At 49.2% G+C, this 26,226-nt stretch overlaps 2 protein-coding genes across 2 annotated transcripts; one reads left to right on the top strand and one right to left on the bottom strand.

The window, feature by feature from the left end:
- Nucleotides 1-1,732: 1,732 nt before the first annotated feature.
- SRP68 (signal recognition particle 68) lies at nt 1,733-15,871 on the bottom strand. The gene is made up of 16 exons (XM_064675812.1): nt 15,697-15,871; nt 13,651-13,717; nt 13,008-13,121; nt 12,217-12,412; nt 11,386-11,468; nt 11,048-11,157; nt 10,597-10,679; nt 10,214-10,354; nt 6,853-6,951; nt 6,474-6,538; nt 6,007-6,166; nt 5,265-5,359; nt 4,893-5,022; nt 4,400-4,475; nt 3,489-3,541; nt 1,733-3,063 (listed from the first exon to the last, which is right to left on the bottom strand). Exons 1-16 carry the CDS (start codon nt 15,842-15,844, stop codon nt 2,836-2,838), a joined length of 1,848 nt encoding a protein of 615 aa, XP_064531882.1. The 5' UTR covers nt 15,845-15,871; the 3' UTR covers nt 1,733-2,835.
- A 3,675-nt stretch (nt 15,872-19,546) lies between these two features.
- On the top strand, nt 19,547-22,194 carry GALR2 (galanin receptor 2). Its single transcript, XM_064675814.1, has 2 exons — nt 19,547-19,971; nt 21,305-22,194. The coding sequence occupies exons 1-2, from the start codon at nt 19,631-19,633 to the stop codon at nt 22,083-22,085; spliced, it is 1,122 nt and encodes a 373-aa protein (XP_064531884.1). The 5' UTR covers nt 19,547-19,630; the 3' UTR covers nt 22,086-22,194.
- Nucleotides 22,195-26,226: the final 4,032 nt, after the last annotated feature.

Here is a 26,226-nt window from a genome sequence, read left to right as displayed (position 1 = left end):
GCACAACCAGAAGTGAACACTGTCCAGGACACAGGTCTGTCTCTGAAGGTGGGACCAAGGGCCACAATGTACCTCTCATTTCTATTTTAATAGATGCAGTGGTACCAGGCATGGCTAGCTCAGCCTGTAATTAAAATTCCAGTGCTAATCCCAAAGATACTCTATAGGAAAACTTGATTGAAAGCAATCCTCTTGACCATTCTGCTGGAGCTTCCTGTTTTGAGGGCAATCATGTGGCCTAGTTGCCAATTAATTCATGGAAAGAGAGCAAACACTTTAAACAAACAGTGATCAAAGAGCAGCACAATAAGGAAGCAGGTTTGCCAGGAAGGTTTCCAAGCCCCAAAAGCCAGTGCTCTGCACCTTGCCCTGGCTGTTCCAGGCACAACACACTCGTGGCAGGTCCAAGGAAATCGGTTTGTTCTGCACAGCACATCAGACACTTCACCTGCCTCAGCCTCACCTTCACCATCCCAACTCCACTGCAGGGCTAAAATCCTCAATATTCTTTGAGAGTCTGGCCTGCCTTATACAGGTGACTTAAATAACAATTTTTTTTCCCTTTTTTACATTTTGAGCTTTTTTCCTAGTGCCTCCCACATGATTTAAGCCACATCACTCCTAACAAATCCCATTCTACTCGCTTTCCATTAACACTACACCAAAACAAACAAGCCAAGTTACCTCTGAGTGGTGTTATCTGAGCCTTGGGGGAGAAGATCCTCCTCCAGAGCTAAGTGGCCATTCTCCAGGGGTTCAGTAGCCCCAGGACCGTGATCCTCTGAGTGCTTGGGAGGCAAAGAGTGCTCGGTGTTCTCAACACAAACTCCACGCCTCGGAGGTCAGGAATAAAACTTTATTGTTTTCAAATTTCTTATCTGCCTCCAACTAATCAGTTACTTGTCAAAAGATGTTTGGCATAAAGAGGCCAAATTGCTCTTCGGTTTTTGTAACAGTAACGATCTAGAAAGTGGCTGCAGTACAAGTTTTCCTGGAGTCAATCCAGGCACCACACGGATCCGTGGTAGGAAAGCAGGAGTTTGGTGTGCAAACCAAACGGGAGTTCTCAGTGATCTGATACAAAAGTTGAGAGGGAAAGAGCAGCTTAGGTGGATTTACACAGGAGGAGATACCCTGAAACAGAGCAGGTGATGCCTGTGCTGGTTATTCCCTGGCCTTTCCTTGCCTCAAAGGAAATGGGCTTTGGAGGGACATCTGTCATTCAAGACCATGTTTTCTAGAAATTGCAATCTGATGAAAAAAGTCCTTTATGTTTCTTTCAGCTCTACACTTTCCCTTTCTCCTGTAAAATTCCCCTGGCATCCAGACACAAAGAGAATTAGCTATAATACCAGAAATTCCAATTTTGTTTCCATGTTGCAAACATTAAACACAAACAAGAAGTTCCTCCTCCTCCTCATCTTACCTCTCTCTGAGCACAGAGTCCTTCTGTACTTCGAGAACTCACAAATCAAATCAACTTGGAACAGAAAAGGCAAACATTTGTATTAAAATAATGGGAATTGTTAATTACCCCCATTCATCTCACAAGCTCCTTGCATGGAAAATTTCCATGGAAAAATTCGACCATTTAAAACAGTTCTTCTGTTTCTGACCCTAATGCCTAAAAATGGAGAAACAACACAAAGTCCAGACAACTGAGTGCAGTTCAGGCAGAACAAGCTGCTGCCTCACCTTCCAGCCACAGGCTGAGTGAAAACCCACACAGTGCTGGTGGAAACTTCCAAATACTTTATTTAGGAACAGTTCTGCTCATGTGCTGTGGGGTTTTTTCCTGTTTAAGTCACCACAATTACGAAATTATCTGCATTTTCAAAGTGCCTGTCACCGTGGCACCTGGGTGCTTTATAAAAAAAGCTGTCTGGCACGACAGAGATGATTTATCACTCACAAACCTCCTGGTCTCCTGTTCCTTATCCCTCATTTCAGGTGTAGCTACTGACCAAGGATGAAGAACAAAGCAACAAATGAACTCCAGAAAAAGATCATCTTGTTTTCAGGCAAGGTTTAGATCAGAGACAAAATGAACAATGAGAGACCCAACTTCCCATGAAGAGCAAGTAGCTATTTCCAAAGCCACCCATGAAGCTAGTTTCCCAGGAAAATCCATGAAGGAATAGGTTCTATACTGTATTCAGGTATTTAACAAAAGGTGTGCATGAATAAAGAAGGATGCTATTGGCCCAGAGTACAAATTCACCCACCACAGCTGGGGTAACCATTAACATTTCGTATCTGCCATCCTTATGGATAAGGAAAGAGGCTCTATTTTGTCAGTTCTGTTACATTTTTAAAAAATACAGAGACTTCTGGGATTCAAAAGGGAAGGAGAAGTAGCCCCCTTGGCTACTGTTCCATAGCCATCATGTGGGAGCCTCATCTTGCTGGTTTAGTTGTCCTGTACTTTTACCTCTGTTTCCCCATCACACCCCAATTTCTAGACCAAAATACCAAATTACAGTGTCAAATAATGGGGCAGAGGAAAGAGTCAAATTATACCTATGCCCTGGTCCATGCTAAGTAGATGTGTGCTGGCCTTGAACAGGCCACTGGTCACAGAACTTCTCCAACCAAAATGGGATTTCTCTGTGCTCCAGATTATTTTCAGCTATTTATAGTGTTTGTTTCTGAATAATTGCTTGTCTTTAATACACTGGGAGAGAATGTGAGTGCACAGACATACACACAGGACACAGGAGAGAAGGTGGTAAAACTTCCCTCTGTTGGTTTCAGGTGCAGGTATTGGTGTCCTAGAACCTCTTGGAGCTTTTCCTTCAATACAGAATAAAACCTCTGTTTCTCTGGGGGTCCTGGTTAACTTTTGAATCCAAAAATGCCCTTTATATATCCTGTGAGGCCACTCTTGGCCTTCTGCTCCACCTTGTCCTCCAGAGGTGGGAAAGCAACATGATTAAGGGCCAGGTCAAAGAACAAGGGTTTGCATGGAATGGGCTGGAATCCCGGTGGGAAGTGCACGAGGTTGACTTGCTTGCTGACAAGAGAAGGATCCAGGCAGAAAGTCTCAAACCGTTCTGAGAGTGGCTGAAAGAGAAGGAGGCAGAAACACAAATTAGACACATCATAGCTGATGGGGTCAAACAAGCAAAGAGGACTGAGCAGCAACTGAGACAGAAGAAGCCAAAGTTCCCTTGTGTGGCATCTTGAGCCCTGTCAAAGGATCTCTGGAAAACCTTCCCATGTGCAGAGAGAAAGCTAAATAAAGAAAGAGGCCACCCTAGAAGCTGCAAGCAGCTGCCCAGCTCCTGCCCAAGGAACTCCACTGTGCCGGGGACCTTCTGCACGTGCAGAAGAAAAACAAGCCTAATAAAATCTCCCAAATAAACCAGTCATGACCAAATCCCGACCAGTGTGACACTTCTTGAGTTATGAGAGTCACTCAGGTAACAGGTTAAAAGTGATGTTCTTTAAGAGCACTACTGGAATCTGCCTGAGCTCTCAGCTCTTACCTTGCCATCCTTGACCTGAGATGGAGACTCAGACTCATGAGGATCATTTGCATCTGCAAAATTGAAGAAGAAGTGGTAAGAATAACAGGCTTGACTCCAGCGTAAAGTAGGATTGTCTCAGGAACCAGCTGCCTCTAAGCTCAGCTATGATCCTTGCTCTCTGTAAGACTATTTTCAGTAGAATCAACTTGCTTTCTAGACTAAGAGGAGCACAAACACTCAGCTATGGCCCACATAGCTCTGCAGTGGTGGAGAGCTGCTCCTTCACATTGTCATGGGAATTTCCGAAAAGCAGCAGAGACTTTGAGTTAAGCACAAAGCAGCAGATGATGAGAACAGCCCCGGGGGGGTCTGTTAAAGCAATACTAAGGCAATAAGAGACCAGGCAATCCATTCCTTATCCTGGGTTTCCAGCAGCAGGCACAGCAAAAGCAGTGGCCCAAGAAATCACAGAATTCACTCAGTTCCCAAAAGTTCCACTGACCAGACTGACACTGACAAAGGGCAGAACATCACTGCTCTCCCCAGCAGTTCTCAGTAGTTCTCCCACCCAGGCAAAACTGGGATGTGTAAGGACATATTGTGTGCAGCAAAAAAAAAAAAAAAAATTAAACACTAAACTGTTCTGTGCAGTTTCTAAAAAGGGTGCCCATCCCCATGAAGGGTTTTCACATCCCTGGGCAGGGAGCAAGATGCCAAGTGTGCAGTCACTGCCTGCCTGCATTACACACAGCTAGAGGCAGCTACAACTGGGGGGGAAAATTAGTTTTCCAGAGCCTGCGTGAATCAGAGTGAAGTGGAAAAACATTTGGAACTTCAGAAATGAAATAAAAGGAATGAAATAGCTGCAGGGGCATTATTCAAGATACATTAGAGCAGAGCTGTAGTATAGTCTGTAGTATATTACTCACCTAATATAGCTGCTGCTTGCAAGGAGTATTTCTCTGCATTAACTTGAGTGATCAGATCCTGAACATCAGGCAGCTCCTAGGGTATTAAAGAAAATCATTTAAGAGCCTGAAATGTGCCAGTCTAAGAGTCAGAGCAAAGGGAAAACCTGACAAAAACTAATTCCTACTGCTGATAAGCTTTCCCAGAAGATAAAAAGCTACAGTGTCATGCTTCAGGCACTACAGAAGTCATATAGGAAAAAATGCACAGGTGAGGAAAAGTGGTAAATTGTTGTGGAGTTGTTACAGGAAGTCTGCCTCTCCTCCAAGGCGAGGGCCTGTTGAAGAGTTCCCACATCACTAGAAAGTCTCTGCTATAATGAGTATTACTCCTCTCCCTACTTAAAGATCAGTCTTGAATTGTAATGGCCTGGCACCTAATTAACAATAAATACTGGGACAGAGCTTCTTCATAAACTTCAGCTCCCTTCTACACACAGGATTGGGTTCCTACCTTCAAGCTGTTCCTATGAGCTCCAGCTCCTGACTGAACTTCCCGGGCGTATTTCAGCACCCTCTCATATAACACGAGAGCTTCACTCCACTTCTTTACCAGGACATAGGACTGGGCAATGAAGAAACACCTGCAACAGTAAAGAGTGGATTCCTGACATGTTTGTTATCCACACCTTTTGCCAACTCAAAGGACTGGTAACAGGGGATATCCTTAGGTAGCACTGGCCAGTTTCCCCTCAGCATCCAGTCTCCATTTCACAAAAGGGTAGAGGGAACTGCATCAAAGGCCTGTACAGCACACAGAGCTTTGGAGTGACAACCTTTGAGGATGTCATGTGTGCTAAAGAAAACCTGGCTGTTTCTCAGTCACCTGTAAGCTTTGTACACGAGTGTCTTCAATCCAATCTCTTTTTGGAAGTTCTTGTCCTCCTCTAGGCCAGGAAGTTGCGTCAGTTCCACAAGGTTCTGTGCAAAGGAGAGCCAGAATAACAAATGCAGGCACTGTTTTCCTCTGGAATCTGCTGCAGTAGGAGAAAGCTGCCCCTTCTGACAAGTCAACAGTACACTCCCATGGAAATATTTTCCATCCAGTTTTCTAATTATCAGTTTTCTAACCTTGTGAAGGACTCTCATTGAAACTTGTGCAAGTTGCCCTCAGGACAGATTTCCTGACACAAACAGGAATTAGGACAAAGACTCCTTAGATTTCACATGAACTAATTCTTTCATAAGGCATTTCCCTTTCCCATTCACAACTGCTTCAGCCACAGGCTCCCACAGTTAATAGAAAAATGATGGGAGAAACTGAAAAACTGCTTATGAAGAACAAGTATTTTTAGCTGCTACTTTCCCTGACCAGCAGAAATTAAGGCAGCTCTGAGGGTGCTGCATAAAAGAGTCAGAAAGACTATTTTAAAACTGTGTTAATGTGCCCAACCAAGGACACCCATTCCAGCAGCACGTTCTGCTCACAACTAGAAAGGGTTTTTTGTGTTTCATGTAAACGTTGAACATCTCCAAGGTACCTGCAGGTTCTTCAGACTTCACAGGCAGTTCAACTGCACTGGTGTATATTCCCCATTAGGTTTTTGTGCCAAAGGACAAAGAATTACCTGCAGAATGATGTCGTAGAGGCGGATGAGGTCCTGTGGCCGGGGCGTGCGCTTGCCGTCCTCGTCCGAGCGCTGCTGCTGCAGCAGGGCCTTCTGCAGGGACTTGGCCATGCTCTCGTTGCGCTTGATGGCCGTGGAGAGCTTGATGTAGGTCAGGTAACTACCAAGAAAACAGAGAAAATACCATCAGAGATTTACTCAAACAGTACTCTTTGTTCCGAAAAACGCCTTCCTCCCCCAGTCTGAGCTGGTACTAGTGGGGGAAAAACACAGGGAAGGTCAACTTGAGAGTCTTGAGGGAAATATTTTCGAAGCTGCACAGATCAGATCCTTATCTGTACAGTCATCCTTCGAGATGAGAGAGGCCCAGAACAAAATCCCCATAAAACAAAAATCAAACAGAAGTAAAATCCTGACATAAGAACACGACTGCTTCACGCCAGCACACAGCAACGTTTGCCTATTACCTGTGTAAGTACTGGATGTTGGACACCTTCCCAGAATCATTTTCCAGAGAGTGCTCTCGCTGTTTCTGTGGACATTGGAGACAAAACACTGCATGATTTACTTAAAACTGGCAGACAAGGGAAGAAAAATACAGAAGCAACTCAAGGTTTGGGTAAACCATAGAAGCTGTAACAGATTTTCAGGCAAAAGAGAGAGGGCTTCTACACTGCTATTTCCTCAGTCCAGTTCTGAAGAGAATAAGTTCAAAGGTAACTCTTATGGAGCTCTTTATTAAAGAAACTTCAGCCCTTTTTTACTGTTAAGCAAGCTTAACACTAACAAATCAGCCCCAAAGAAATACTGTGTTGTTGGAAACAGAAGCTGATGTTTGCTGCTTACCTGGTCTGGTTTCAATTCTTCCCGGACTGCCTGAATGGCATCTCTGCACTCACTGAGTAAAGACTCAAACAAACGTTCCTTTGTCTCCTCATTTTCTGCCTAAGAGCAAAGGAGATTCAAGACAGCTTAGAAATCAGAAATTTCTGTATGATGCACCAATTAACTGGGGAGAGTAAACAAAGCTTTTCCCAAAGTATGGCTTTAACGTTCATGGGTATTTAGAACTCCAACCTGTGCCTGTCTGCAACACATTCCTGGGAGCAAACTGCCAGAAACCATGGGGAATGTGGTCAGTGCTGAGGATTCAGGAGCATGAGGGCCTAGCACACACAGCTCATGGCCTCATCCCTGCACCAGCTACCTTCCTTCCCAGCAACTCCCTTCCCTTCCTGGATGGCACCTGCACTGCTCCCAGAGCAGCTGAGGCCGGACTGCACTGTGGGAAAGGCCCAGCAACTGAAGAGCTGAGCAGCACCAAACTGGCAAACTACCAATGCAGACAGCTCTTGTTATGCTGATTTAATTTTTCTCATGTGGTAAGAACATGTAGATGATTATCTTTTCTCCACTCCCACTCTAGCAATGCTCACTGTGGCAACAACTTGCTGGTTTGACGCATTTTTTACAGTAACCCTGTATTTTAGCAGCAGGAGTGACCGAGTGCTTTTCTGCTGTCGCCACAGGTTTTGTCAAAAAAGTGAAGCAGCTTTTGGCCTTCTGCCCCAACAGCAGAACATGAAAACAACTTTAAAAAAACAAGTTGAAGCCTGATCTCTGCCTAATTTACTGGCATATCATGTACCTAATTAAACAAGCTCCCAAACTCGACTTCATTCGGTAACCAGGTGGGGACTGCAAGACTTACTGATACAGTAAAACTGCCCAAAAACAAACCTCAACCTTAGTAACTGAAGAAGATTAAAGAGTACCAGCACTGTGTTATACCACTTCCAAGTAACAGCATAAAATGAGCAACAAATTTGTTGCAACAAATTTGCAATTGTCCAAATGAATAAAAAACTAAAAAACAGGCTCACTTGTTTATCTTCCACAGAGCTCTACAGTCTCTGCCTCTCCACTTCCCACATTTGCAAACCCAATAAGGAATGTTATTTTTACTCCCTCACAAAGCCTCAGGTATCCTGAGATGAAGGCGGTTTTTTTGGGTTTGGTTTTTTTTTGCTTTTAATTTAAGATTTGCTGCAAGAATTTTTTTAAGGTGGGACTGACTCCTGAGAATAACCAGAGACAAGTCTGACTGCATTCTCAACCTCACCCAGAGCAGCACAGCAATTTCACTGTACGCACAAAAATGAAAACACACGGCCAGATCATCAGTCAGGCACAAACAGGGAAAGGGCTGGGCCCTGCCATGAAACAAAGGCTTTCCTTTCGAAGCAAAAACTCCTTGAGCTGATGATTCCATGCATAAATGCACATATGTTCTGATTTGGGAGAGATCAGATCACAAAACTGTGATCTTGAATCACAGCTGGTGATTCAAGTGCCCTGACAGAACAGCACAGGTTCATCTTAAAGGGCATCACAGGAACTGATCCCACTGAACCCACTTCCAGAAGTGCTCAATCCTCCTATTAAATTTGTTCTAAACCACTGTGTAACACCTCTGACAGTTATTTTTTGCTGCAGTCCAAAGATGAGCACAGAATCCTTGAGGCAATGCCAGTTAGGAGCACACTCCTGTCATGCTGCCCTGCACCCTTCTCACTTCTACCTGGTTACAGCCAATGGGCCCTCGAAGTCACACCTTCAAACCCACAAAAGGGCTGCCATAAGCAACTTCAAACTTCAATTTGTATTTCAGTTTGGCTTATTTGTTCTGTTTCTCCCATCACCAATAGGATATTGAAGGCAACGGTGTAATTGTGCTGAGAAAAACTTCATTTTTATACACAACAGATTGGTTTTACTTCTAATTAAACCTTGCAGAGCACTGATGTTATGTCAGGGTTTTAACTCAGTCAAGATGAGCAGAAAGGTGCCAAAGATCCCAGGAACCACAATGCATTCAGCTAAAGATGGACTGCCTGTCACAACTACAGAACTGCTTCCAAGTTTTAGCCCTCTGGAAATATAAACAGTGCTGCTGCATGCTCAGCTCTCACCAGAACTGATTCTGAACCACAAAACTCCCCTGTTTAGTCAGAGCTCCCAAGGAACACAAAGCAAGATGAAAACCAATTCAGCCCACTGTTCTGCCACTGCTTTAGAGGGCAATTACACCGAAAAAGCTGTCAGCCTGGCAGGATGGAAATTAAAGGAAGGAACTCTGAGCTGCACTTCCACCTGCTGGCCATGTGTATGTGCTTCCTAAAAACAAACACAGTCAGCACCCTTCAGTTCATAATATTTTGACAAGAGTGGGTAACACTCATGTTTCCTACCCAGCCACATCCTGTTTATCCTACTCACACTCCTCTTAACACTATCCCCTGTTCCTGCCTTATCCCTTTGTAGGGTTTTCATTTTACCATTTTTATTTATCATCATTATTCTCCTGGTGACAAAAGGTTTTTTTATGCTGCAACAAGCCCATCTTTAGTCGTAATAGTTGTTACTGAAGATCCTTTCACTGCCTTTTCAAACTGCAAGTGGGTATGCAGCCACTGAAAAGCAGGATACACCATCTGGTCACCATTTCCAAGGAAAAAGCCACATGTGAAAAACTTGACTACGATATTAAAGACCTGCATAGTATGTGCCACTACAAGTTCCAGTGAGCTGGACTTCAATGATCCTTGTGGGTCCCTTCTAACTCAGGGTATTCTATGATTCTATGAAGTGTTTCAGAACCACTGTGTGTGAGATTCATTTATATCCTCACATTTATTAATCCTCTTCCTGCTTTTGAGGATTTCCATAAGTCAGTAAGAGAATGGAATAAAACTCACAGCACCTGCTTCACCTGGCAAATTGCTTTCTGTTGCTGAAAATAATGTGGTTAGTATGTATCCTTTTTCTTTCAGCTGCCCTGAAATTGGAGCATTTGAGCAAGATGCTTAAAGAAATTAAAACTAATTCAAATTATCAGTTGCTCTTAAAAATGCTCTTCACTCCCAAGTGACAAACTAATAATGGCCATCATCCTGCTGCTGAAAGGCAGCACAGTGTTTCAAAGAGCAGGAATACTCAGAACAGATCTCCCAGACTACCACTTAGCAGACTGTGAGAGCTATCCCAAATGCCACTTCAGCTTTGGGTTACAGTCAGTATTCCCACTTGTACTTTTAGCCTTCCAACCCCAACCCTGAAAAAAATAGATTATTCCAAAGCTTTTAGTCCAGGTATCAGGCACTGCTCTGAAGGAAAGAGGATGGTCAGAAGGCCAGTGCTGGGTTACCTGAGCGATCGCTGCCTCGTTGTCAGCCAGGCCCAGCAGGAAGATCCTCACTTTGTCTATTTTCACTGGAACAGTTCTCCCTCTCCACTCCACCTCACTCATCGTGGCTGCCTGCTTTGCTCGAGTCTGGGTGATCAGAGCCTGCACAGAACAGACTCACATTATGAGCTTGAACTTAAAGGGATCCAAAACTTCTTAAATTCACATTACATTTAACTATTTTGAAATCAAAGAGTTTTTTGGGAAAGTGTGGCTTCCCATAGAGCCCAGGCTTGCTTGCTCGCTTCTGTTATATTTTGGCTCTTGAATGGTTTGCTGCAGCAATATTCATGCTCAACAGAGTCTCAATGAATGTTTCAAGTTGAAGTGTGCAAATAAGTTACCTCCAGTTTTTCTGCAAGAAGACCTTCAGTGCCACCAGACCTCAGTCTCATCTGCATCAACTCATTCATGGCAGATTGGTCACCTGAGAGAATCCACAAATCCAGATCACATTTCCATTCCACTTCAAAAACTATTTTCATATACAACAGCTAATCAATAGATTTTATACTGGCAGTCTGGGAACAAAGGAGAGAAACTTGCAATTTCATTCCGGCTTCATAGCAAACCACCACAAACTGTCATTTTGTCTTTCTACACAAAACCACAGGTGCTGTTGCAAAATGAGTCTATTTCTCCACTGCTGAACTGTCCCAGAACGTGTTCAGAATTTGCCCAAAATATTACAGCTTTGCTGCAATGTCACTTAGAGCAGTATTTAACTAAATCAACATCCCTTTCATGTGAGCAAGCCTTGCTCTTTGCTGGAGATCAGGCACCCCCTTCCCTTACCAATGTTATAGGCACAGTAGCGGATGTTGGGCGAGATCTCTTCCACACGCTGGTTATACAGCACAGCTTGTTCTTCTGTGAAAGCATTGGCCAGTTTTTCATAAATGGTCCTACAGCAAAGAACAAATATTAATGCTGCAGTATGTGCCCTTCCTGGGTGTTATCCCAAGGGAGGAGTTTGTGTCTCTGCTCCAGAGGATGCTGTTTCTTCATAGCACCTCCTGGTTAAGTGCACAGTTAACTAAACAACTCAGAGTTGCTGTGCATACTGCACATACACTTACCCCACTGGTTCAATGCTATTTACTAAACGAAGCTGGTGAAGTGGTGGAACTCACTTGCATTTGTTGAAAGCCTCCATTGCTGCCTTCCACTCCTGGTGCTCGAAGCGAAGCATCCCGGTGAGGTAAGCCATGTATGCCTGCAGACAGAGCAGGGGCAAGGGAATTCACCCAAGATCCACGGCCTGATTACTACAACCTTTAGTACAAGGCTGCTGCGACACCTGCAGTGAGTGACTGAGCCCTGCCCTTTTTGTTTGGTCTTCCCACAGAAGGCAACTGATCTGGATGACAGGTTACCACCTACCTACCTTTTCTTCTTTAACTGAGACATTTCTAAGTTTCAGTTTTCTAAGTTTTTTTCACTGCTACATTTCTAAGGAATCAAAGAATCATGGAATGGAATCACAGAATTGATTGCTGGAAGAGACCCTTAAGATCATCTAGCTCCAACCCCCCTGCCATGGACAGGGACACCTTCCACTAGACAGGGCTGCTCAGAGATGAAAGCAAAGATGTTTCTTGCTTGTTATGCAATCAACATGGCCCACTGATGTTACAAAACATTTTTTTTCCAGCAATATGCTATAAAATGGAAGTTTAAGTAACTGAGCATGGTACTAAATCCCCTTGTTCAAAGAGACCAGTGTCACAGCACAGTTGCTTTCTAATTTCCAGGAACTGAAGCTCCAGATCTTGTGTGGCTATCTCAGGGCATTTAACAAAGATAACTCAACAGACAAGCATGGTTTCTTGGGCTGTGTTGCATCGCTTTAGTCTCCCTCAACCATTTTTACTTTTCTTGATTATCCATTGCTAGACAGTTCTTATCTCTTCACCCCAAATCCAAAGGATGCTGTAAAACAAGATCAAAGTACCAGTGATTACCTGTGCTTCCAGCTTTGTCTTGGCATCCACCCTGTTGCTCTCACAGAGCCTCTCCAGCTCCTCGGCGTGTTTCACAGCTTTGCGCAGCCGCGACAGCAGGTGGAAGCGTTTGCGGGGCTCCGTGTTGGCCTCCTGCTTCAGCTGCATGGCATAGCTCCAGGCCCTCTCTGCATCCATCAGGATCAACAGCAAATACCTGCAGGGCACAGGGGGATTAATGAGGAAATAATGGCATCCAAATGAGAATTACATCACCATCAGTTCCTCGCCACGGGATCTGCAAAGCTTGGTAACGGAAGTTCAGCTTGATCGTGTTTTGCGCTTGATCAGCTTGAATGTTTCTTAACATTAACAAAGTCATATCATTCCTAACTGCTTTCTGCTGTGTTTCTCACTCAGAAATGCAATTATCCCACTGAGGAAGAGAATTTGCAACTATTCTATAGCACCACAGACATTGAAAAGACAAAGAATTTATCATTTTGGGTCATTCTTCAAATGGGTTCAATATGTTCTTAACAACTCAGGTGAATGCAGCACAATGTGTTCTTTTCCCACAGAAAAAGAGGCGACAGCAGATGTTTCAAGTGTTCCTTTTCGTTCCTGACACAAAAAGATGGGAAATGAGCCCAAAATCCTGGCTTTTATCTTTTATTAATATCAACAACACACACCCCTGAAAAGAAACGTTTCTGAGCATATTGTATAGAATTCTTCCACCACATCCACATGAAAAGAAATTATTGAAGTGAAACTCACTAATAAACTGAGTGTTCAATTCCATGCTGTACCTGTTGTCTGAGAGAATCTCCTCAGTTACTTTCTTCCCAGTGAACTTGTGCCTGTTGCCCATCTTGAAGTTGAGAGTTTTTCGGAGCCTCCGTAGCCTGCGGGAGCAATAACCCCTAAAAAAAAAGACAGCCACAGTCAGTTTGGCCAAAGAACAACTTTCCTTCTGCTTACTGCTTTATCCAAACAGGGAAAAAAGGACTAAAGGCTGTGCCAGGCCATGTTTAACAACTAAGAACTCTGTGTCTGATATATGGTAAGAGGTAGCTTAGACACTGCCTGTAAAACAGCAGTTAATAGAAAATAAGAAAGGTAAGAAGACATATAATAATCCCTGATCTTGAAAAACCAGAATGATGTTCTCATTACAGATTGGTTTATGTGTGTTTATTGAATACTGACATCACACAGGTGTTAACAAACAAGCTCTTCAGGGCAATGGAGAAAAAAGAGCCTGTGTGAACCCTCCTAAATGGCACAGCCACAGAATGTTGCAGCGAACAGAGATCAGCACACATCGACCAGCTCACATGGAACAACCTGCCAGGGGTATTTACGTGGCAGATGGGTTTTGTTGCCTGCTACAAAGGGTTTACTTTTTAAATTAAGAGAAGCCAAGCTACAGGAGGAAATCCCAGTACTAACCTGTACCTCTGGAAGTCCCCATGTCTCAAACCGTGCTGCTGCTGTGACTCCTTCACGATCTGCAGGACTGCGATTCATGTTAAGGCACATGGACAGCACAGTCTGTCACCAGCCCCTTGTTCCACCCCAAAATAACGGAAGGGAACTCTATAGGTCCCGTTAAACAAATGTGCTGTGAACAGAGGGGCACTCCAAAACCTCCTAAAAACACACAGCTGAGGGAACTGATGGTTCTAAAGCACCTCATGACTCCACTGCTCACTTCAGAGCTCATGAACATCAGCAAGGCCAGGACTCAGACAAACCTCAAGCACCTTCTACAGACATCCACGGGAGTGTTGCTTCACTGGAGCTCATTTTGGGATAAGCTGTGCCAACAAACACATCCAGGCTCATACAACTGACTGCCTCAGCCTGGCTACACAGTCTCCCCAGCCACGCTTGTGATATGGTTTTGTTGGCAAAACCGAGGGAGAGAAGCTTTCCTGCCCTTAAACCTTCCATCTTGCAAAAGGAAAAGGACACAAACACCCTGAACAGAATCACTGCTGCCTTCTCCACACAGCTTCCACAAACAAAGAGCTTTCTGAACAAAGAACCTCCTCAAAAGAGCTTTTGGAAAGAACTCAGGGGCTGATTTTCTGCTCAGTTTTTCAACGCACTTCTAGTCTTGCTGCACGACTGTAACTAACATCTGTGACACAATGCACTGCCCTGTGACCTGGGATACCATCACTCCATCATTCCCATCCAGTCTCTGCATTCTTCAGTGCATTTGCCAATTTCTGTGCATCCTGTAGTTCCTTTATTCCCTTACTGATGCTACCAAGTAAATAATAGACCATATTCTGGTAAATCTGCTGATGCTTTTCACACTGTTTACAAGGCAGATTATTTTGTGAAATACAAGCTCCACCACAAACAGGAAATCCCTGTGCTATATATATTTATATCCTAAAATTTCCCTTTTTTAGCTTTATCAAGAAGCCTTTAAAAAACACCCAAAACCAGACTGTACAACAACCCCTTGAAAAGAAACACTAATACTATACCTAAAGAAATCACCAGATATTTAAAGTTTAAAATGTCAATGTCTATCAAAGTGTTTTCTTGTAACTACATCTAAAATTAAGTCTCTCAAGTATTAAGAACCCGCACCAATAGTTACTACAATGAGTTGTTTCATATTTGTGGAACAAACAATTCAAATTGCAACATCTCAACACAGCGCTCCTCGTCCTTGCTGTGTACCCAAGATTTTTTTCAGACTCTCTTTTATCCTGTGCCGTTACTTGCTGAATTCATACCCCCTGTATTATGCACTTTTTCATTGATTTAGATATTCCTAACGTTAGCAGGGCAATTGCCATGTCTGCATCTTACTCCACAGTTACTGACTACACACCACCTGCAATATGCCACGTGGAAAACTGCCACCTCATTTCACCTGAGTTTTCCTCTGACCCAGAAGATAAATAAACCCCAGCTCTCCCACAGCTGTGCAGCTGGACTAGTTTCACATCTGAAGTTTCACGTACAAAAACCTCCACGAGCTTTACAGGCCACATCAGATTTTGGAAGCACTAAACCCACAAGAGGCGGTTTGCCACCTCAGCGCACCTGTTAAGATTTTATTATCCATTACTGCTTTAAGCTTTAATATTACAACCAGCAGCTCAGAGGTGACCTGCTCCTATCTAAAGCACACATCCCAGCACAGAGCTCCGCCGTGGGGGCTGGCTCCAGCTGCCACGCGGTTCGGAAGGAGAAGCCGCACAGGCAGAGCACAAATCCACACCTCAGGAATGCCGGGCTGGGCCGTTTTACACAAACCAACCCCTCACGCCGGGCCGGGCCAACACCGCCCGCTCCTCCGCGGTGTCCCCGCACGGGGCCCGACCCGGGGAGTCCCCGCCGCCCCCGTCCCTGCCCGCGGGGCCGCATCCTCCGGGCCCCGCGATCCCCGCGCTGCCGCCACGTCCCCCCGCCGCCCACGGGGCCGGGCCTGCCACGTTCCCCCCCGCCCTCCGCCGCGGCGCAGGATGCTCTCCAGGCCCAGGCTGTCGCCGAGGCCGCCGGGCTGCGGCGCGGCGGGCCGCTCGTTCTCCTTGTTGTCCTTGCCGTCCCGGCCGTCCCGGTTCTCCTCCGCCCCGGCCCCGCGGCCGCCGCCGCCGCCCTGACGCTCCGCCGCCATCTTGCGCCAGCGCCGCGGTGCATCACGGGCCGGGCAGCGGCGCGAGGGGCCGCGCGGGGGCCGCCGGGAACGGGGAGGACCGGGCGGGGGGATCCCGGGGGGGGATCGGGGGTTCGGGGACACTCCCGGCGCCGGGGCTCACCCTGCGTTTGGTACATCCACCCCCGGCCCTCCTGCCCTCGTCCCGCTCAGTCACACCCAGTCTGAGCCTCCCAGCCCAGTCAAACTCCTCTGCCCCAGGGTCACCCCCAGCAGGGCTGACCCCAAATTAGCTCCCAGGGTCACATCCTTAACCCTGTCCCACTCACACACCCTGGTACTGATTCCCAAATCATCCCCCAGGGTCACATCCTTAACCCTGTCCCATTCACACACCCTGGTACTGATTCCCAAGTCATCCCCCAGGGTCATAACCCTGTCCCACTCACATACCCTGGTACTGACCCCCAAATTAGCTCCCAGGGTCACATCCTTAACCCTGTCCCACTCACACACCCTGGTATTGACCCCCAAATTAGCTCCCAGGGTCAACCCCCCCTCAGCCCTGTCCCACTCACTCCAAAGAAGATCCACATCAGCCCCCAAAATCTCCCCCCTCCCACTGCCTTTGCCCCCCTTGGGCTGTGTACCTGGTTAAAGAGACTCTGTGTTGTTACTTCAAAGCCCCAAACACACCCAAATCCAGCAGCACTTCGGTGGAGCTATTTAAAGGTATCAAAATGGATTTGCGCCCGCTACCTGGGAGAAGCGCTTAAAACCAGGTCCTCTTGCACATGGGTTTTAAATATTTGAACCAAGCTTGGAGATAACTCGTTAGGGACAAACCCCAAACTCTTTTGAGTACCTGGTGATAAACATTTACACAAACATAGTGGTTATAATAGTGAGTGGTACACAATGCTCTCAGAGCTGCTCTCATCAGGCCCAGACCTATCTTTGCCAGCCTGGGCTCTGCCTGCCTGGCTGCTCTTTGCTGCTGCCACAGCAATTTTGGCTCCTCTCCCCTTCCAAGAGCTCAGCTGTGATCTCTTATTCCTGGTTCCAAAGTTCTCCTTTCTTCTCATGGACAGGAAACTCAAAGGGAAAAAATAAAACAAAAAATCAACCGTGTCCTCAAGCTGCAGCAAATCTCTTAAACTGTGTCTGTCTGCTCCAGGTTCCCAACATCTCCCAGGAATCCATTCCCTCTCTAAACCAAACTGTGCTCCAGGATGATGCTGAACTAAGCAGACATGGCAATTAAAGCCTGTTTTATGAACAACTGCTCTTCTCTGTGGTTCAGATGGACTGATAAAGGCAGCACCCACCTTCAGGTGCCCCACATGCATCTCACCCCCCAAGGGACCCACTCCAATGCCAGAACAGCCATCAGGTGTGGCATGGGCACGTCTCTTCCCCATACACTGACACAAAACTTTGCTGCTCCTCTGGAGCCTGTAAATGGAAGGATAAAGCTGCCAACCACTGGCTCGATGTGTAGATTCCTGCTGCAGGGCAGAGGGAGAGGAGGACCACACAAACCTGCAGCACTGCATCGAGCAGAGCCTTGGTGAGAGCCTTGCAGCAGGGCTGAGCTGCCTTTGGTGTCGCAGGGATAAATCCAGTGAGGGTTACCAGCTCCAAACACTCACACCATGCACAGACCCTCCCCATGCTGCCTGCCCCTGCAGTCTGGGAGGGCTGGTAGCCTTATAATGTGACTTTTCCTTTTGGGGGTTTGGAGGCCAGATCCCCATGCTGCTGCACCCCTGCCCAAATAACCCATCTATGTCTCAGGCCAAGAACTTATTTTGCAGGTTTTGGATGAGGGATTCTGTTACTAATCTTTGTGTACAGAGCTGCAGGTTGTGAGTTGTGCTGGTGTTCGGGAAGAAACTGGGTATTTTCCTTGGTTGTTTTTTTTTTTAATAATCTCACCCTGCAGCACGAGGGTGGACCTGGCCTATCTGAGAGCTGACCACAGCTCAAGGGAGACCAAAGACACCACCAGTGTCATCACCCAAATGCCAGTGCCCTGCAGTGGGTATCTGAGGACACAGGGCAGATCCCATGGGGTGAAACCTCCCTGGAACTAGGGCAATTCCCAAGGGTAAAAACTCCCTGGGGCTGGGCTTTCCCCACGAGCTGGCCCTGCAACCTCCATGGTCATGGCTGGGGATGTGGCTCAGCCCTTGTTGAGGCCAGGAGTGATCCCTGAGGGGAATGTGGCCAGCCTGGGATCAGGAGAGGGAGGCAGAGCTACACCCTGTGTCTCAGCACCTCCTTGAACCCTGTGGGATGGCCAGTTTCCTGCTGTGCTGCTCCTAATTGCCTGCAAGATAATGTCAGGATCATCTCATCCTCACACCAAAGAGGTCTATCCACTTTCCCATATACCTTGTCTGAACAGGAGCTGGCTTTGTGGGGCTTCTTGTGGGCTACTGAGGGTGGAAAAGGGCTCTGTACCCTATACTGGCAATGTCACAGGGCTGTGAGTGTCCCCAGAGCTCCCAGCACTGCCAGCAGGCTCAGCTCTGGACGTCCGTGAAGAGAACTGGGAAGCTGTGGAGTGGGTCAGTTACAGGAGTAACTGATGCATTAAATACTTCTCTCTCTTCATAGGAACAAAGCAAAGCAGCCTGGGGGCCGCATGAAGAGTCCTTGGAGAGCTGATTGCACTGGCCAGTCCCAAGACTTCCATCTGTAAAGGCTCTGAGCAATTTTTGCAGGAAAAGAAGACAAGACGTGACAAAAATCTGTTCTCGCTGCAGTGAATCACCCTGACCCCCCAGCCCTGGGGAGAAACACGGTTTCTCCTGCAAACCTGGGCTCACCTCGGGTGCTTTGGTGCAAGGATTTAGCTGCATGCTGGACACATTTGCAGTCGGAGAGGAACCTCCATTCCTAAAAAAACCAGCCCTGCAGCCCCTAGGGTTGAAAAGCCCTCTCCCAGTGACTGCTGCACGGGGAAGCAATAAGGAAAAAACCCCCAGACTTTGGGTGTCCAGCTCCCTTTGGGGCACCCAGCCCCGGCCCGGGGTGTAACATCACTAACAGATATTTACCTCGCACTGGGGCAAAGCGCCCCCGCCCCGAGCCCCTGTGCCCGGGAGGGCTCCCCACGGGCAGCGGGAGGGCCCGGGATCCCCTCCCCGGGTTCGGGGCGCGATGCGCGGGGCCGGGCGGGAGCGGCCGCCCCGGAGCCGCCCCGGGGCCCCCCCGCTCCGGCGGCGCACGGAGAGCGCTGGATCCGCACCGCCGGAGCCGCACCGAGCGGCCGCGGGCTCCCGCCGACCCCGGAGGAGGTGAAGGGCGCCCGGCTCCCCCCTGCATCCCCCCGCGCCGGCTCTCCCTGCACCCCCTTTCCCGGGCATCTCCCGTGCACTCTCCGTGCGCCCCTTTTCCCCTTCACCCCTTCCCTGCGCGTTCTCGGCGCGCTCCTCGCTGACCTCTCCGTCCACCCCCTTCTCCTTTGCATCCCTTCTGTGCTCCCCACCGCATTCTGCCTGCACCCCCTTTCCCCGTGCATCCCTTCTGTGCTCTCCAGCGTGCTCTCCCTGCACCCCCTTTTCCTTTGCATCCCTGCTGCACTCCCTGCTGCACTCCCTGCACCCCCTTTGCCCCTATATCCCTTCTGCACTCCCCAGGTGCTCTCTGTGCACCCCTTCTTCCGTGTAGTCCCCAATCCACCCCTCACTGACCTCTCCGTGCACCCCTTTCCCCTGCACTCCCACACCCTCTGTGCCTGCCCAGTGCCTTCTCCACGCATTCTCCCCCCATCCATCCCCTCTCCGTGGACTCCCGGCCATGAACAGCTCCACAGCAGGCTCCGAGGGGGGCTGGCATCCCGAGTCCGTGATCATTCCCCTGGTGTACCTCGTCATCTTCCTCGTGGGCACGGTGGGCAACAGCCTGGTCCTGGCCGTGCTGCTGCGCAACGGGCAGGTGCAGAACACCACCAACCTCTTCATCCTCAACCTGGGGGTGGCCGACCTCTGCTTCATCCTCTTCTGCGTCCCCTTCCAAGCCACCATCTACACCCTGGAGGGGTGGGTGTTTGGGCCCTTCATGTGCAAGGCTGTCCACTTCTTCATCTACCTCACCATGTATGCCAGCAGCTTCACCCTGGCCACCGTCTCCCTCGACAGGTAGGAAAAAGGGAATGGGGGGGGCTCCCTGCACCTTGAGGGTTCCCTTTCTCTGGATACCTCCTAGGCAGAGAGAGGACAGAATCCCCTGGAGTTAAGCCCTGATTGCTGCCATCTCCCAGGGCTCCTAGAGGAATCCAGGAGCATTTCCCAGTTGATCTGTGCAAGGAAATAAAACCACCAAGGATGGGGTCTACCAGAGGGTTGGGACTGCGACCCCTGTCCTCAGTGCCCAGCTGGAGGAAGCTTTCAGACCCCAAAGCTGTAGGACTGGGCTCTGGCAGTTGAAGTGGAAATGGAAAACCAGAGAAAAACAAAGCTCAGTCCCTGTGCAGTTGTGGCTCTCCCTGGGATGTATGGAGAGAGCCCTGACCCTCCCAATAGCCCCTGGCAAAGCAGGCAAACCTCGAGGAGGAAAAGCCACTGGGATATTTGAGCTGAGACACTGATTTTCCCACCCTCCCCTTTCATTAGCAAAAAGCCCCTTTTTCTCCCAGTGCTGTCCCTTTGCTCCAGTGGTTGTCCCTTTTCCAGGGTAGTTTTTAGCCAGGAAGGCTGTTATTCCTACCTGAGCTTTACCTCATGCTCACTCAGCCCCTGACTCTGCAAGGGCCAGTGAGTTATGAACCTGCAGTGAGTGAGAGGCAGGGAGCTCCTGGTGCTGCTCTGCTCTGTGCCTGAAACCTGCAAGATGGGATGTGGAAAGTCCATGGGAAGAGCCATGGCAGCCCCAGAGCTGGGCTGGATGTGTTCTGCCATCCCAGCAGGTGCTGGGACAGCATCCCCAGGAGCTAAAACATGGCCAGGGGCTGCCTCTCCCCCCATGTCCCACTGAGCTGGGGGAACAGAGGTGCCAAGCTAGGGAAGTAGCACAGGCCCCCAGTTCTGGGTGTAATTAGGGAACCAGCTAATTACAGAACTGAAAAGGGGTGATGTGCTTTCATGTGTGCCAGTGTGAGGAACACTGTCTGGGGATCCTGGGGACTTGCTCCTGCCTTCGTATCCACAGTGCTGGTATCATTTGTGCTCTGCCAGTCAGAGGGATGATCAAGTGAGGATCTGCTGGATTAGGGAGGGGGACAGAAGGGGACCATACCTCTTGTCCCCACAAGTACTGCTGGGAGCAGAAAGGGTGACGGGACAGGGTTGGGTGAGGATCTTCCTCACTCTGCACTGTACAGGGACCCTGAGAAGCACCAGGGAATCAGTTGTGTAACTAATTGCCCTGGAAAACTCAAATCCATCCCTTGTGCCCTTCCTCCAATCGGTCCCAGAGATGCTCTCTGTGTCCTCCCCAGGACTGCAGCTGTGTCCCTCTCCCTTTCCCACGCAGGTATTTGGCCATACGATACCCCCTGCACTCGAGGGAGCTGAGGACGCCCCGGAACGCCCTCATGGCCATCGGCCTCATCTGGGGGCTTTCCTTCATCTTCTCGGGCCCTTACCTCAGCTACTACCAGGAATTCCAGCTGGCCAACCTGACCGTGTGCCACCCCATCTGGGAGATCTCCCAGCGCAAGGTCATGGACATCTGCACCTTCGTCTTCAGCTACATCATCCCGGTGCTGATCCTGAGCCTCACTTACGTGCGGACTATTCGCTACCTGTGGAAGTCCGTGGACCCTCTCCAAGACATGTCCGAGTCCAAGAAGGCCAAACGGAAGGTGACCAGGATGATCATCATTGTGGCCGTGCTGTTCTGCCTCTGTTGGCTGCCCCACCACCTGGTCATCCTCTGCGTCTGGTTCGGGTACTTCCCCCTCAACCACTCCACGTACGTGCTCCGCATCCTGTCGCACGTCATCTCCTACGCCAACTCCTGCGTCAATCCCATCGTCTATGCCCTGGTCTCCAAACACTTCCGCAAGGGCTTCAAGAAGATCTTCAGCTGCCTCCTGCACAAGAAGGCAGCCCACAGGGTGCACGTGGCCCAGGTGACCAACACCGTCAGCACGCTGGAGGCAGAGCTCAGCGAGGTGACCCAGCTCAGCGAGGCCCTGCCCGGCCGCTCCGCCACACGCTGCAGGGTCCCAGCCCAGCCCTGGGGGGAGGTGGAGCTGGTGGGACAGCAGCACAAAGCAGATGGCTCCTTTGTCACCTTCAGTGTCAGCTAGCAGAGCTTCTCCCCACCCCACGGCTTTGCGGGCTCCTGCAGCAATGGCAGGCCTGGGGACAGGCCACGTTTTGGGTTGAAATGTGGCCAGTCGGACTCCTTCCATTCAAGTGCACCCAGATGTCATAACACTGATCATGCTGCTGATACAGACTCAGCCAAGCAGCTGACTGAGGATCCAAGGTCAGGATTTCCTTCCATCAAGCACTTGCTGAGAGTAGAGATCAAACCCCCCAAATCCACTCTGATGTAATCACCTGTTCCTCTGTCACGGACAGACTTATGCCCTGTTGCAACTACACCTGGAGGTTGTTGAAAGCTCTGGTCCCTCCAACCAACACAGCATCTGGCTGGAGTTAGTGGGGTGCTCTTTTAGGGATATTTGGGAAGTCTTGGTTTGTTTGTGACCTGGTACAGGAGCTGCATCCCAGGGCAGCTCAGGTAGGAAAATCCAGGAGAGAAGCATAGAAGGTCACTAAGGACCAGAAGGGAGGGAGGCTGTTTGCTGAGGGAGCACAGCCATGGCCCTGCAGGAGGGGAACCTGAGTGGGACAGGACCACACTGGGGGAGGATTTGAATGCCTTGGACAGCTCAGGCACGGCTCAGCCTCTCATCAAAGCGAGGTGATTGTGGAGAAGAGCAAAGCAAAGCAGCAGCACTGCTTCCCTGGAGCCACGGTGTGGGACTGGACAGCCAGAGCCGTGTGAGAGCTGGGGGTCACCCCCAGCCAGTCAGGAAAGCCTTAATAAAGCCTCTTCATCTCACCTCCTGCGTTCAGCTCCCTTGAGACACCCCACAGCTGCAGGGGAGGAGAGGAGGGTGCTGGAGGGGTGGTGGGACCTGCTGGATGGAGGGAAGCTGAGGGTGGAAGGGATGGAGGATGTGGATTATGTCCAAGCACATCCATGGAGAGGGGTCACTGCGGCACAGGAATGTCACTGCACCCTCTTCATATAGCTGTACCTGCCCATGAGAGGCTGGTGTGACTCACAACCTCCTGCTCATTACACTGCAAAGGCTGTGTGAGAGCAGAGCCCTGTGACCATCAGCAGCCAAGGGCCTTAAATGAAAGCCCTCCTTTCTGTACCACAAGAGCATCACTAGAATAGGATCAATTAACTCTTTTGAAAACCCTGTGGCAAAGCACAGCCAGAGGTGGCAGTGAAAGTGCACAGGATGAGCTGTCTGCACGGATTTCCCTCTTGTGAATCTCTAAGGCAGAACTCTCCAGGACTGGGCTGCATTGCAGGAGGCTATTTCTGTCCAGGACCCTGGTTCTCCCTGGGTGACTGGTCAGGACACAGCCCTCCTCCACCCCTCCCCAGTGCTTGGCCTTTCTTCCTGAGAAGCTTTTGGCTGTAAATAATTTCTTTTCCCCTGCTGAGTGTTATTATAACCAGATCTTCCTGCCTCAATGCAAAGGGCCATAAATCAGCCACTGCCTCATATCAATAACTGTGATATTTAGTCTCGGCTTGCTTGCAGCATAAGTCACAGGGAGCAGCATATAAACAGCTCCATTAATTATATCTGGATTTATCTCCCCGTTCAACCCTTTACAGCCAGGGAAAACATTGGATCAGCTGCACAAACACAGTTAAAGCCTTATCTTCCTCCTGCGCTCATCTACCTCTGCTCAGAGGGCTGCAGGATCTGGCTGTGATGGATCCCACACACACCAAGGGGTTCAATCCCCTCTCCTGGACAGTTATCAGCTCACCTTGGGGATGGAGATATTGACCCATCACCTCTGCACTGCCCAAGGACATGGGTCCCTGTGCTGGCATGGCTGTCCCCCATCTGCTCATGAGAGCAGAGCATCCCAGAGCAGACACTGACCCTGCTCCCCTCCTTCCCACCCCAGCCTTTCCAAGAGCCCTCCAAGCCCACAGCTGAGACCTGCCCTACCCTGCTAACTGTTCTGGAGCTGCTCAGCCACCCATGACCACTTTGAAGGCACATCCCAGGACACCTCTAACTCAGCTCCCAGGGCACCAAAAGGTTTTTCTGCCACACAAAAACATGTTGGGAAGTGACTTTCCCCCACAAATAACAGAGCATATCAGGAAAAGACAAGAGTATCACGACCTGCTGCTACTCAGCACCCTCCTGAGGGAGGCAGGCTCCTGGTCTGTTCCCTTGGGAGGCCTTGTCTTAAGATCAGTGCAAGTCCCCCTGTTCCAGTTAAAATTTAATAAAAGCATATTTAATAGGGAGTGGAAAATAAATAGGCTAAAGTCAGCTCTCAAGTCCAAGAGTGCACAGGGACATGAGGGACACTTAGCTGAAATCTCAGTTAATGTGAACTTTGCAGCACATGGATTTATCCTGGAGTTAAAGAAGCTGTTTTCGTTTGTGGCTTTGTTTTGTTTTCAAACACTTACTCTGCCAAATTTGCTCCCCGGTATTAGGAGGTAGCAGGTAGGAGACACTCAGATCCTGGCACAGCCCCAGCATGGGCCTCTGTGGAGCTACAAAAATAAACAACAGAGAAGTGGGGCTCCAGCCCCAAAACCTTGGAAATCAGAGAGTCTGTGTCAGGCTGAATGGGAGGTGAGGGGAGAGCATTAAACCTTGCAGGAGCCTTGGAGAAAGCAGAGGGGGAGGCAGAGGGGGTTCAGCCCCATCCGTGGCCCCTTCCCACAGTCTCAGCATCACTTGAGGCTCTGCAGTCAGCTCTTAGCAAGGATGTGAAGGGCTAAAGTGGGAGAGGGCCAGGCTGTGCTGGCTGCCATGATCACTCTTAATTAACATGTTGCAAACACATTCCTTACCATAAAAAGCCAAGGAGCACACAGAGCCGTTCCCTGCACTGTGCAGTGTTGGACAAAGCCAGCCTGGAGGGGGCCAGCAGCTCCTCCTGCTCCCACCCCAAGGGAGGGGTGGCTCAGCCTGAAACGTGCTGCTGATCCCAAAGCAGGTCTGGCTGCTGCAGGGGCTGCTCAGCAAGGCTGAGAGCCTGTCCAGCTCCCCATGTTCATTCCCTGCGCAGGGGAGAAGCAGGTGGTGAGAGAATGGTTAGAGCCAAGGGTGAGTGGGAGGCTGGATTTAAGAAACAGGGACTGGATGGCTGTTTTCCTTTTAACTCAGGGAAAATGAGGCTCTTGATTCCCACCTGCTACCTCCTCCGGCACCTCCTCACTGTATAGCCTGCACAGCCACCAGCAAGCTCAGCTCTCAGTCCCCAGCTGCCTCTTACCTCCATTCCTTACTCCAGATGCAGCCAGGGCATCCCTGGGGTAGAAAACAACCCAACCAGCTACTGGTGCTGGTAATGGAGAGCCCAGGAGGGAGCAGGACATTTTGCATCCCATCTCTGACTGCATCTCCCCACCAGCCCTGGTCTGTACAGCTTTCCTGGGGGAACAGGCTGACAGCAAAACCCAGAAATGCCTCTCTTGGCATGGGTCATGCAGAGGCATTCCCAGAATCTCTGGAGAACAGGATGTGGCCTTGTCCCAAACCCTAAAGGATTTCATGCATTTTCCACAGGCTCTGGTTGGCACAAGAGCATCAGCATAGGAAGGATTCCAGCTCCTGCACACTAAAGCTCAGGTGCTCCAGAAATGCTGCAGGCAAAGCTCCCTCTTCCCTCCCTTGGCTTTGCCTGCGACCGTTCCGGGTGAATTGCCTTGCCCTGGGATCAGGGGCAATAAAACATATTTTACAGCTCAGCCTGAATTCCACACACTCTCCTGGAGAAAGAAACTCCTATCAGACTGCTGCAGTGGCAGAAACACATCCAGAAAGATGGAATCCAGGCCCTTCTGGTGAATGTCAGGGTGTGTATCCAGCAAGCTGGACACTGCACACAACACAAGCCAGCAGCACTTTGCTTATGCTTTCCAACACTGTCTGGCGCCTGCTGGCCTTTGGAGGCTCTTGGAGCTGGCAGAGGTGAAAAACAGCAAGTGCTGAGGTCTCAGGTGTCCTCAGACATCTGAGATCTGAAAGCAGGAGGGAAGGTCCCTGCAGGGAGGGCTCTGGGGTTGGCACTGTGAGCCTGCACAGTCAGACACATAGGAACGGCCAGGTGGGGTGGGTGATCAAGGCTTGAACTCACACCGTGGTCCAGCTCTGGGCTGGACAAGCCTGTCCAGTCTGCTGGTTTTCAGGCATTTGTTACACCAGGTAGTGTTTC

Source organism: Pseudopipra pipra, chromosome 19 (assembly GCF_036250125.1).
Source record: "Pseudopipra pipra isolate bDixPip1 chromosome 19, bDixPip1.hap1, whole genome shotgun sequence".
NCBI classification, from domain to species: Eukaryota; Metazoa; Chordata; class Aves; order Passeriformes; family Pipridae; genus Pseudopipra; species Pseudopipra pipra.
Note: the sequence above shows the minus strand (reverse complement) of the source record. Positions and strands in the feature narration are given on the sequence as shown.